Consider the following 12,054-nt stretch of genomic DNA (forward strand, 5'->3'; position numbering starts at 1 on the left):
AAATTACTTGAATTATTTACGTATTCATTTATTAGAATTACTGCGCGTATGTCTCTCGTACTCTCTCTCTCTCTCTCTCTCTCTCTCTCTCTCTCTCTCTCTCTCTTCCTCTCTCTTCCTCGCTAGATCTCGGCGCGACCGCTGTGACGTAATAAATCATTGAATATTATCTATGCGAACAGTTCGTAGCCGGCTGGGGTCGTGCCGCCAAAAAGTATCGCAAGAACGTAATAGACTTTCGAAACAAGAAGTCGATTTGCCGGCGATTGTCATTGATGCCCGCGTAATTAATCTTAAAGTAACTACCATACTTCTGCAAGACCATCTTGTTATTATTTCTGACGAATAGTTCATTAATTTACACGCAGATAATTATATATAAATGAAAAAAATTTGGATCCGTGTTAGATTGATTTGACATATAGACTTATCTTCTTTTTTTTATTTTGTCAGTCTTCGTGATAACTCCAATTATTGGCGAAGTACTTAATTCCACGGGGATCAGAGTATTCCTTATCGCAATCAGAGAGTACCTGTCGTCATAAAACGCGGTCGCTAAAAAATTACTTATCGCGCTGCATCCGGTGAATTTATTTTGGAATCACACCAACTGTCAAGAAAGTCTTTCCAAACGATAGGCCCAGACGGTCAGCGAGGCAATTTGCTCGTTTTATCTCGGCCAGCGTTCCTCCTTTTTGATCCCGGAGCGAAGGAAAACTACTCACTTAAGATAGGGTATCTGGCCTCGTACAACCGAATCGACAACTTCTATCGCGACCGAACGCTACATTGGCTCGTCGTGAGCAAGCACGTCATCGTTCTAATTAATTCCAACGCCCCACGTTCGATTGATCAAGATATAGTGGATGGTGCAATTAGCGGCTCTTCCTTCGAGGGCTGATTGATGCACCGGCGCCTCCGCTTGTTCCGTCGAGGAGATGCAAAAAAGGTGAAACCGGTAAGGCGCATACTGACTTGAACATTTTTGCGATGCCTAAAACGGTGCTCTCTACTCGATCATAGTAATTCGCCGTGTTGCAGAAATAGCAGGCGTCATATACTACACTGAAAAAAAATTCTTTAATATTTAAAAAGTCTTATTTGAATACTCTTAACAACATATTTACTTAATATAATCACATATTTATTTAGGATTAGATATTTTTACTTAATTTAAGTAAAGATATCTAATTCTAAATAAATATGTGATTATATTAAGTAAATATGTTGTTAGAAGTATTCAAATAAGGCTTTTTAAATATTAAAAAATTTTTTTTCAGTGTATATATATAAAAAAATGCACAATAGCTTACGTAAAAAGTAAGTGAATGTAATTAATAATTAAAAAATGGTAACAATTATTAGTTTATACAGTTATATTACACTAGACATAAGCTTGCAATGATTACGATAATCCCCTTTGTTGTTTGCGAAATTTCGGGAATTTTGAGAAAGCTACAAATTCCGATCGTCGTCGAGTATAATCGTTTGCGTGACGAAGAAGAAAGAAGATTATCTATTGTTTATCTAGTCCACAGTTAATAGTTACTAAGCGAATTCATATTTGCGCGCAAGGCAAACAGCAGCGAGAAACCCGTTCACACGGAGTACTGCTTAGCACACAAATCTTTTTTGATAAACTGACAAGTGGCGGATCATATTCGTGCATGCTCAGAGGAGGAGCTGCCCACACGTTAAGCCGCATACCAAAGTGACTAGAGTATTTCTGCGCACAAGCCACACTCTCATGTGCACGAAAATGCTCGATTCAGCATATGAATACATATGTCAAAGAAATACGAAGCTAAGAAGGGAGATATTTCTTAGGAAGAGCGGAAGTACTGGTACTTGAGAAGCATGATTTTATCATGGATTGTGTTGTGAGTTAATTTTTTTAATTATTAAACCGAGAGTTATTCGGTGTGATTCTAAAGATGATAAAAAGGATCGTAAGGTAGAATCGCAGGACTTTTTAACAAACATACGGTTCTAACTGTATAAGCATATAAACGTTAATAAAATATATTAGTAATTATATAAATTCGATATAGTAAAATACTCTCCTTTGCTAAAGTAAATCTCATATACTTTAACAATGGATGGACAAAGAGGAAGAGAAACTAATTTCGTTATGAATTAAAATATCGATACGTCGCAATGAACACACACACACACAAACGGGCGTGCTAGATTATTATTGTACAGCACTTAATAGAACCGAGGGGTGACTCAAGGCGTGGCTCCAGCTGCATTCATAATCTGATAAAGATTTCCAAACCACGCTTCTTCACGCCTAATGAATCCGTCTTATATGTTAATGAGCGGTTTTAAAAGCTTCAAACTGACTGTCAAAAAGTTCGGGCAATTATAGAGTGATTTACAGCTTAATTTCCCGTCGGATTTTGCTCCATATTTTTATGTATTCTTTCATTTTTCTTCCGTCCTGACGCGACCGCGTTGAGCCGTTTAGATAGCGAACGTGCGCGGAAAAACGCGCAAGCATCGATCTCGTGTCGCATGCTTTCGGATCGGTTACGTTGCAATTGAAATTATTTTGGGCGTATGAACGCAACACCAGCGATTTGTCGCAGGTGCGTCGCGCGTTCCGTTTCGACGCGCACGTGGCGCCTCTTAATTCGAGCTCGCGGCGACTGAAAACAGAGCGGGACGTAATACGACGCTTATAAATAAAGCGGGGAAAACTCTATGGAAACGAGCGGACCCATTCGCCTCGTCGAGAGAACTCGATGAAATATTTCAGAATAACAGAAAGAGATGTAATTGCGAAGAGCGACCGCCGCTGAAACGTCACCCTAAAAAAAAAATATATATATATATATATTCTCCGTCTCCCGATAAATTTTACCGTAGTTCGCAGGGCACACTCCCGCTAGGATTCATGAACGCGCGGCGTTCTAATTCCGTTAAAACGACACCCGACCATCGAAAAGTAAGGTAAAAATCGTGAGTTTGAAGAGTGGCCCGCGGTGTGGAGCATTATTAGCATTAAATTATCGATCCACTTAGCGCACCCCCGCGCGTACTTTAATTATTAAACGCGTCTACGTGCTGGATATCAACGAATCATATCGTTGTATATATATATATCGTTTGCTCCCGCCGTTACCCGGGCAGCGCAGGTTGGCCGTCCGCCCGCCCGCCCGGCAAATGTAATTTGCCCGAGAGCATCCTAAAGTCGTAATGTCATTAGCCACGGTACGGCTCTTTTCTGGCATTCGTGGCCCACGGGCATTCAAATATTTGAAACCGTGTGTAGTACGTGCGTGGCCCACCCGTGCACCCGCGCACCCCGGACGCTCCCGCTCCACGGTATTCTAACGACCCGCTGCACCGCATGCGTCTCTGATAACGTTACGATAGCGGTAGGAATGCGGCACGCGCGAAACGTGCGAGCGAGCTCACGCCCTCGATTCGGCCGTTCCTTTTTTTCCCTAAAGAGGCAATTCGCAGTGCTCCCGACGGAGGGATCCTAACTTACGTCGCCGAATCTTTGTTTAAGCGCGTGACCTGGAACGGTAATGCGGACCGGAAAAGCCGGGGGAAATCTTGAACACTTTTTCCCGGTCGCGCACGGAAGCGATAATACTCGGGAATGTTGTTAATATTTCTTGCCACCGAAATGTATAAACTCTCGTAGCCGAGGACCGCGGTCCCGTTCCCGAGGGAACGGGGCGTCGCCGCCGTTATCACGACTGCCCCGTGGAAAGATTCGTGCGGTCGGTGAACCACCGCGATAAAGGTGTTCCTGGCGCTCGTACGCACCGTATTTAAGAGTCGGCGATACCGATTTCGTATACCTTAATTTATGGCACTAAAAGTGAGAAGTGAGAATCAGGAAAAATGCTCGACAGTTATCGCAACTGGCGTTCACTCGAGTTGCTTTTGGTTAACGCGATTGTTTTAAATTTTGAAGCGAATTGGGAAGATGTGCTACGAACTTTTTTATTTTATTATATTATATCAATGTAAACTAAGTATCGCAAATTGATTATATATGTGTGTTATTATAGTAGTATCGACAACTATTATAACGTATATATTCATTCCGCGTCTTATATCTAATTGTTACTGAATTCATGAAATTGAAAATTGCACCTGCTTATATATCTTAAGACTCACAAAAATTATTTGCTTCTTCTTCCTTCCATTTCAACTGCCTCGGGCATCACAATCCAAATTGCATGACGTATGTGCCGCCGACCCTTAACGTTTTATTCCCATGTACAGCACCGTCGTCGCCGCCGCGCCGCACCGGCGGCGTTCCCGTTTTCTGCGCGATAGGAATTACGCGATAAATTATACGCGCCGTACTTATCTTTTCTTTTCCTTCCTTTTTTTTTTGTCTTACTCTCGAATTACTGTCGTCGTTATTCAACTCGACTGCAATCGCAAATCTGAGAAATAATCAAAAAGTGCAGCGGCACGTATTTTACCGCGACAAGGCGGAATTACTCCTTGTTTTTTAGGAAATAAACTAAAGTCGGGCGATGTCGTTATTCGTGGTATTAAGCGGCACAGAACACAAATCCATCGGGCTAAAGTGGGATATATCCGAGAATATGGTACTTATATGTTGCCGCTCGCCTATCATTATCGGCATATTATAATTGAATAACCAAATTTACATAATAATTCGACTATAACTGATGCACCATCTATTGTGCAAAAATGCATTTATTGAAGATATCGACCAGCGAATAATTACGTAAATGCGCGATACACACATCTTTATGTCAATATATGAGAATCCTCTTCTCTTATCTAATTTATGGGAATATTAATCACGTGCAGAAAATTGAAAATAGATACTCTTCATATCAATACTGATTTTACATGTCATAAAGTAATTTTTATATCGTGTTATTAATATCGGATTAATTTTGCAATTTTACAATTGGAACGGGAATTTTGTAGGATTGATTAAACGCGATGACTTTTTTTTTTTTATAAAACAAACGTGTTTATTTTCATGATTCTTTGCTGAAATGGAAAGTGGCAATTAATTTAATACGTATTTAACAGACTGTGAATATATAATGCGTGATTCGATGAGCATATTTACAATAATACAATACAATTAGAATTATACAGTCCTAAACGCGCAATTATAGTTAAGATGTATCCACGACCAGTTACGTTTCCAGCAACGCTGGTCTTCGGTGTGCTCGGAAATGTGCATGATTATATTTACAAAATTAGATACAATATTTACAGAGAGTTCACTTACGGACTAATAAGCGTTATGCAACCGTTACTTCACCAAAGACAGTCGTGAATCTTTAGGAACAAGCTCTCGCGAGACGTCTGTCTTTTCTTTCTGTCATTTAACACTTGATGATTCGTTATTCCACTTCATCGCGAGTGATTGACGAACAAACGACAGGAATGGCAAAGAGGGATGCGCCTCGGGTCCCAAAGAAGTGTCAGATGCGCGAGGAACTTTATCTTAAGATTTCTTGAATCGTAATACGGAAGGAAAAATATATTCGTACTATCTACATTAGTCTTGTCGAAAATTATTACGATTACGTACTTGACAAAATTTTACGCTTTATATTTATAATAATTCGAAATGTACTATGTAAAAATGGTTTCTTCGACATTTCGATGCCCATCCCGAAATCAAATGGATGAACGAAAAAGCGATATTCATACAATATTCGTATGTATATGTACGTATCACTTCTCTCGTGTAACGTTATTCGAGTATCGAAAAAAAAATATATATATATATCTATATGTATATATAAATATTCGCAATTAAGTTGTCAAACGCATAATACGGTTATATCGCTAATAAAATAAAGTATCACCGTGTACGATATAAAATAAATGCATTCGTCCAAGCGTATTTAAAATAAATATTGATAAAGAACTCTTTTTATATCCTCTCTTGTACGTTTTCTAATACCGTTACAAATATTACAATTGTTCCACGTATGTTGTTTGACGTGAATGATGTTAGAGACAAAAATTATCGACACGATTTAATTAATATTCACAAAATGATCGTGTTGTGCGTCATAACATCAATCCCCGTACTACATTTAGCTATTGCCATTATCATCATTATTCACCGCGTTCATCGTATATATCCATACCACAAATATTGACGAATTTACTGACAGTTATGACAATTAATGCAAATCGAAACAGCACGACTCTAAATCAAAGAATTCGTATGTGAAAGGGATCAAATGACAAAACATTTAAATTGGCGACCTATTCATCGTAATGAAACAATCAGTAAAATTCGCTCAGTTGCTTTTGATCGCGACCCAGTTTCGGGCCACGATGATTCATCATGATTTCGCGTGGCGAAATAAATTAGTCGACGTAGAGACGCGCGAAGGAGATTCGCGAGAAATTAGAGAGCGCGGGTGTACGTTATATATATACACATATAAATTAATGTCGATTCTCCATTTCATCTCACGCGACGTCTCGCTAGCTAAATCAAAGCGCACAAAAATCTAGATTCTCGCCGATGCTGCGTCGGTTATTTACAAGATCTATATACGAAGGGAAAGCGGCCCTCGGAACGTGAGTTTCGAAACGGGTATTTGGTCGTGATTTGGAAGAACATTGCGCAACGACGTGAAAAAGAGATATCGAGAAAGGAACGAAGAGTGACGATCGCGCGCGCGTCTTGCGTATCCCTAAAGATTTTGGGAAAGAAAAGTCAAGCCTTTAAAATCTATCGTCGTACATTGTGATAATAAGCACAAGGCATCGAATCGATTTCGTACGTATATAATATTATGCGCGCGTGTTGCGAATGGATATCCGTTCGCGGCCGAGTGGTTCATTCGGGGCGATCGACCCCGAAGTGGAAGAGTTAAAGCGCCTCAGTCGGGGTGACGGTCGATACGTCGCGAGTATTGGGAATACTGTACAAGTGTAGTCACAGTTTGTCCTGAAGCGAAGGAATTTTTTTTACATCTCGATCTCTCCTAGTGAGAAACATCGCGATAAAGTCGGACGACCGTGTCTCAGCGGGTACCGGAAGCGAGACGAAGACCGGAAGAAAAAAGGTGGGGGAGTCGGTCTATCTTCTGCCGGATCGGAGCACGATCGCCGCCCTTCTGCGCTAGACGAAGTAAGTACGCGGATTGCCTGGATGCGCGGGAGCGAGGGCCTCCCCGGGTGGCGCGGTGGGCACCACCGGCGGTTCCGGTATGGTGCTGTAGAGATGGCTGCCTCTCGAGGACAGACTTGCCGGACGGCCGTTACCGGCATGCAGCGCGCTGTAACCATGCTGATGCGGATGGTGCGGGTGATGCTGGTGATGCTGATGCTGATGCTGAAGCTGATGCTGATGCTGATGCTGATGCTGATGTTGATGCTCCGCGCCACTGTCCTCGTCCTCGGTGCGGCTCGACGCCGAACTGACGTAGGTAGACTGCGTGGGTGTCGGCGTGGGTGCATGATGCACCGGCGCGACCAAAACGCCATTAGGCTTGGTCCAAACGTCCACGGCAGCGGAAGGCGCCGCGGTGTACCGCGTCGGCGTGCGGTTGCGGTCGTTGACCTTCTTGCTGTCACGTCGCTTGTCGACCGAGTCCGGCATGGCGAACCTGAGCTTCTCCCAGAACCTCTTCTCGCCCCAGACTACCACCGTGCACGTCTGCAGCAGCAGCTGCAACTCCGGGTCCCGGGTAGGCGTCTCGGTAGCGAGCAGCACTACAACTCGACGCTTCCGCGAGGTCGGCCTGATGTTCTCGAGCGCCGTTCTCAGAGCGGCGCGGAACTCCGCGTGTTGCCATTCGTTCGCGAGGAACACCGGCGAGAAGATTATCACGATGCGTCGCGCAGAAGCCGCGGCCGGCGGTAACGCTTCCTGCGGTCTGGCCGGCGGCAAGTCACGCCAATGTAAACAGAGAGCCAAGCCAGCCTGCTCCAACTCAGCCGCGAGGAATCTGGAGACGAAGTCCTCGTCGCGCTCGCTGTAGATGATATAACCGTCGTACAGTCTGTCTCTCTCCTCGTCGGGCGGCGCCGCCATCTTGCCGAGTCGTAGTCCGTAACGCGCGTGGGCCCACAGTCGCACGTCTTGACGAAAGACGAAGGCCAGGGCGATGAAGAGACAAATTGCGATTACGGCTACCAGTGCACCAGCGAGCAGGGGCACGAAATTACTGCCTAGCAGCGGGATTTCCTGGATACCGCGACTCACGGCTTCCGTGGACGGATCACCGCATCGCTCCATTGCTTGGGCGAGGGTCTCGACACCGTCGCGACAGTACATCTTCTCCGGATCGCCACGATGCTCCGCGAGCCAGGCGCGCAATCTAGCAGCGTTCCCGCACTCGCAGCTCCACGCGTTGCCCTCCAGCGCGACTTTGGTGCCGTCACCGACGCTCGGCAAGGCCTCCCACGGTCGGAAATCGACGATACGATTACTGTCCAGTCGCAGCACCTCGAGATTTCGCATCTTCTTGAAGGTCGTGTTGCCCACGGTGGCAATCGCGTTGTGATCCAGATACAGTTCTGACATACGTTCCAGCTGATCGAATTCGAAGCCCCGCAGCTCCCGCAACGCGTTGTCCTCGAGATGAAGAACGCGCAAGGCGCCGACACCGTTGAACGTGCGATTGTGTATCGCGATGATACCACTGTTATTCAGATACAGCACCTCCAAGCGACGTTTGCCGATGAAAACGTGGCTGCTCAGATCGCCCAGCTCATTACCATCCAGATAGATCTCCGTCGCGTCCATGGGTATTCGCTCCGGCACGTGTTTGTATCCGGCGTTGGAGCAGTCGACGACGTTGCTGGACCAGCTGTGATCGTGATAGCACGAACAATTGTCGGGACAGGTCATCTCGCAGTCGCACGCGTCGAAGTCGCAGCAGTGACAGAGCGCGAAGCAATGCGTGTCGTATCGGCAGAGAAAGTCCTTCGACTTCAAGGACAGCAGAGGACGCCGCGGCGTGGCGCGAGCGTGCACCATGTCGCACGTGACGGCGTCGAGGTCCATAACGCGCGGATAGTGACGTAGCCGGGCCATTTCGTTGATCCGCGGCAGCCACTCCATGGTGCAGTCGCAGAGAATGGGATTGTCCCCGATATAAAACGCAGGAAGTTCCTTGTTCTCCGGCATCGATTGCAGACTGAGGGCGGCGACCTCCAGCTTCCTGATCTCGTTGGCGTAAAGCACCACCTTCTCCAAATTCGGCTTCTGCGAGAACGTGCCGGCCGCCACGCTGCGTAACTTGTTGTTGTTCAGGAACAGCATCTCCACACTATCCGGCACGTTGATATCCTTAATCTCGGTGATGAGGTTGTAGCTGGCGTCCAGCATCTTTATCCGCAGATTGTTGCGCACCATATAGTAATTCCCGAGCTCGCTTATTTGGTTGGCATGTATATCCAGCCACTCTATGCTGGACGGTAGATGGCTGTAGTCGAACCACAGCAGCTTATTATCGGACACATTTAGCCAAACGAGAGTCGAGAGACTCGTGAAGGCGCCTCGTATCTCCGTCAATTGATTTCCGTCCAACCTTATAACCCGTAACACTGGATTATTCGAAAAAGCGCTCTGTTCCACGTGACGAATGAAATTATTCGCTAGATTGAGTACTTGCAACGCCGGCAAGGTAGCGAATGCCTCGCGCGAGACGTTCTCCAACTTGTTGTCCACCAAACGCAATCCGTAGACTTCATTTAAACCGGCGAACGAGTCGTTGTCGATTCTCGACATTTGATTATTGCCCAGATCGAGAGTTTTGAGTGAGTGCAACACGCGAACCGCGTAAGGGACTTCCGACAAAGCATTTCCACTCAGAGAAAGATCCTGGAGATTCGTGAGATTGGTGAACACATGCCTGTGCAAGACGCGCAGTCTGTTGCTGTCCAGGAAGAGTTGTCCGAGCGCGTTGAGACCGATCGTGTGCACCGGCTCGAATCTGGCGATCTTGTTGTGCGAAAGCGTTAAGGAATGCAAATTGATGAGCGAGGCGAAGCAGCCGTCGACGAGCGTGTCGATATTGTTATGCTCGAGCTTCAGGATCTGCAGGCTACTCAGGCCTTTGAAGACAACCGCGTCGATTTTCATCAAGTCGTTGAACGACAGATCGAGGACGACGAGACGGGTGAGTTGCGAGAAGGTGTCGCGTTTCACCCAAGAGCTCGTCAGCATGTTATTGCTGAGATCCAACTCCTGGAGCTCCTCGAGACTGTCCAGCAGTCCGGGCGCCAATACCGTGAGGGAATTGTTACTGAGTATCAGCTGTCTCAGTTCTCTCGTTTTGGAAAATAGTTCAGGTGGCAATGCGACAAGTTTATTGCTAGACATGTTGAGAATTCGCAGAGACGTGAGGCCGGTCAGAGCGTTGTCGTCCACGGAACCGATCACGTTATCCTGTACCTTCAGCACGCTCAGGCTGTGCAGGCTGCTGAGCGCGCTGTCGGGCAAGGCACTGAGGTCATTATTACTGATGTCGAGAATTTCGAGATTCGGCGTGCAAGATTCGCTCCAGTCGGCGAAGCCCAGGGACGTGATGTCCTGTAACTTGTTGCGCGTCAGGTTCAAACTCACGAGACTCTGCACCGGGCAGAACAGTTCCGACGGCAATGTCCAAAGATTGTTGTCGGTGAGATCGAGGTGTTGCAGATTCGTCAGGCTGCGAAGCGCATCGCGATGGAGCTCCAGCGTCATGGTCGACCAATCGCCGTTGTGCGTTCGCAGGGACAAACTGCGGAGATTGTGCACCGGGGTGAATACCCCGCCGGGCAAGTACCGGATCTTGCAATAATCGACGCGCAACTTCGTGAGACGCGGCAACGGCACCGACAGAAAGCCGTGCGGTGCCTCGAGTTGACTCTCGAAGAACAGCACGTCGCTGCATTCTAATCCCAGCGACGTTATCGTGTCCACCTGAATCGCCGAGAGATTTCCAATCAGATCGGGCACGTTCGCGATCGTTCTGACCTGACACGCCAGAATCTTTTCCGCGTCGTCGTCTTCCTTTCTCCACTCGCAGCCGCTCGGAGCCTGCGACAGGCTCGTGATGCTGCGCCCGTGCACCGTACAGTGATCCAGCGTCAGGTACAGAACGGCGATCGCCGAAAGGATCGCCGGCCGCAACCACGACGCTACGCGACGACGCGCTTCCATCCTGGATGTTCCCGTAGTCGCACACCTGTAGCCGGAAAATACTCGCGCGGGTGCTCGAGAGATCGGTCGCACCGTCACGCACTCATGGCTACGACACTCTGTTTCAACTGTACACTACTTCGTTTCACGCCACGCAGGCCACACAGGCAAGAAGGAAGCAAAAAACACGATTCGTATTCGGCCGACTCTACTGATTCCCCGCGCCGTCGGCGAACACGACTCACACTGGCACCGACGCGACGACCCCCGACCTCGTCGTCCGCTCGCGCGAATCGCTCGAACACCGATCGCTCATCCCCGACGAGTGAGAACGCGGAGCGACCACCAACACACAACAGACGCGGCGAATATCCTACTGCCGTGACGATGACGACGTGATTACGTGCGACGACCCGAGTGACGACGGCTGCGTCCCGGGATACAACGACATTCCACCGCGGCGGTCGGAGTGCAACTGACTCCGAGACGGAGTTCACGTTCTATCGACGATCACGATTCACGGGTATACCCTGTATAACTAGCAGCGTGCGGTTGCCTTCCCCTTCTCTCGCTCCGTTCCCACCACCATTGCCATTGCCCCACCGTCCGCAGGATGTACCCCTTCCATTTTCCTTCAACGTGCTACACCGGCACTGACACACAGAGACACCGGTGCTCGCGAGAGCGTTCCTCTGCGAACGTTGAATGCCACGGGCGGCTGCTTGCCTGCCTTCTTGCCTACCTGCCTGCCTGCCTGACTGCCTGCCTGCCTCGAAGATGCAACAAACCAGCTGACTGACAACATTACTCTCCTCTCTCCCTCTCTTCTCCCTTCCTCTCTCCTCCCTTCTCTTCCTCTCTTCTCTTCTCTTCTCTCTTCTTACTAGGTAAACACTAAACTGGTTCCTAGACGCACCGGCACGCATTTATCA

General features: G+C 47.4%; 1 protein-coding gene across 1 annotated transcript; it reads right to left on the reverse strand.

The window, feature by feature from the left end:
- Positions 1-4,983: 4,983 nt before the first annotated feature.
- Positions 4,984-11,584, reverse strand: LOC112453884 (toll-like receptor Tollo). The gene has a single exon (XM_025014891.1). It carries the CDS (start codon positions 11,141-11,143, stop codon positions 7,112-7,114), a length of 4,032 nt encoding a protein of 1,343 aa, XP_024870659.1. The 5' UTR covers positions 11,144-11,584; the 3' UTR covers positions 4,984-7,111.
- Between the last annotated feature and the right edge of the window lie 470 nt (positions 11,585-12,054).

This window comes from Temnothorax curvispinosus, unplaced genomic scaffold (genome assembly GCF_003070985.1).
Source record: "Temnothorax curvispinosus isolate PA1 unplaced genomic scaffold, ASM307098v1 QBEX01004747.1, whole genome shotgun sequence".
NCBI lineage: Eukaryota > Metazoa > Arthropoda > Insecta > Hymenoptera > Formicidae > Temnothorax > Temnothorax curvispinosus.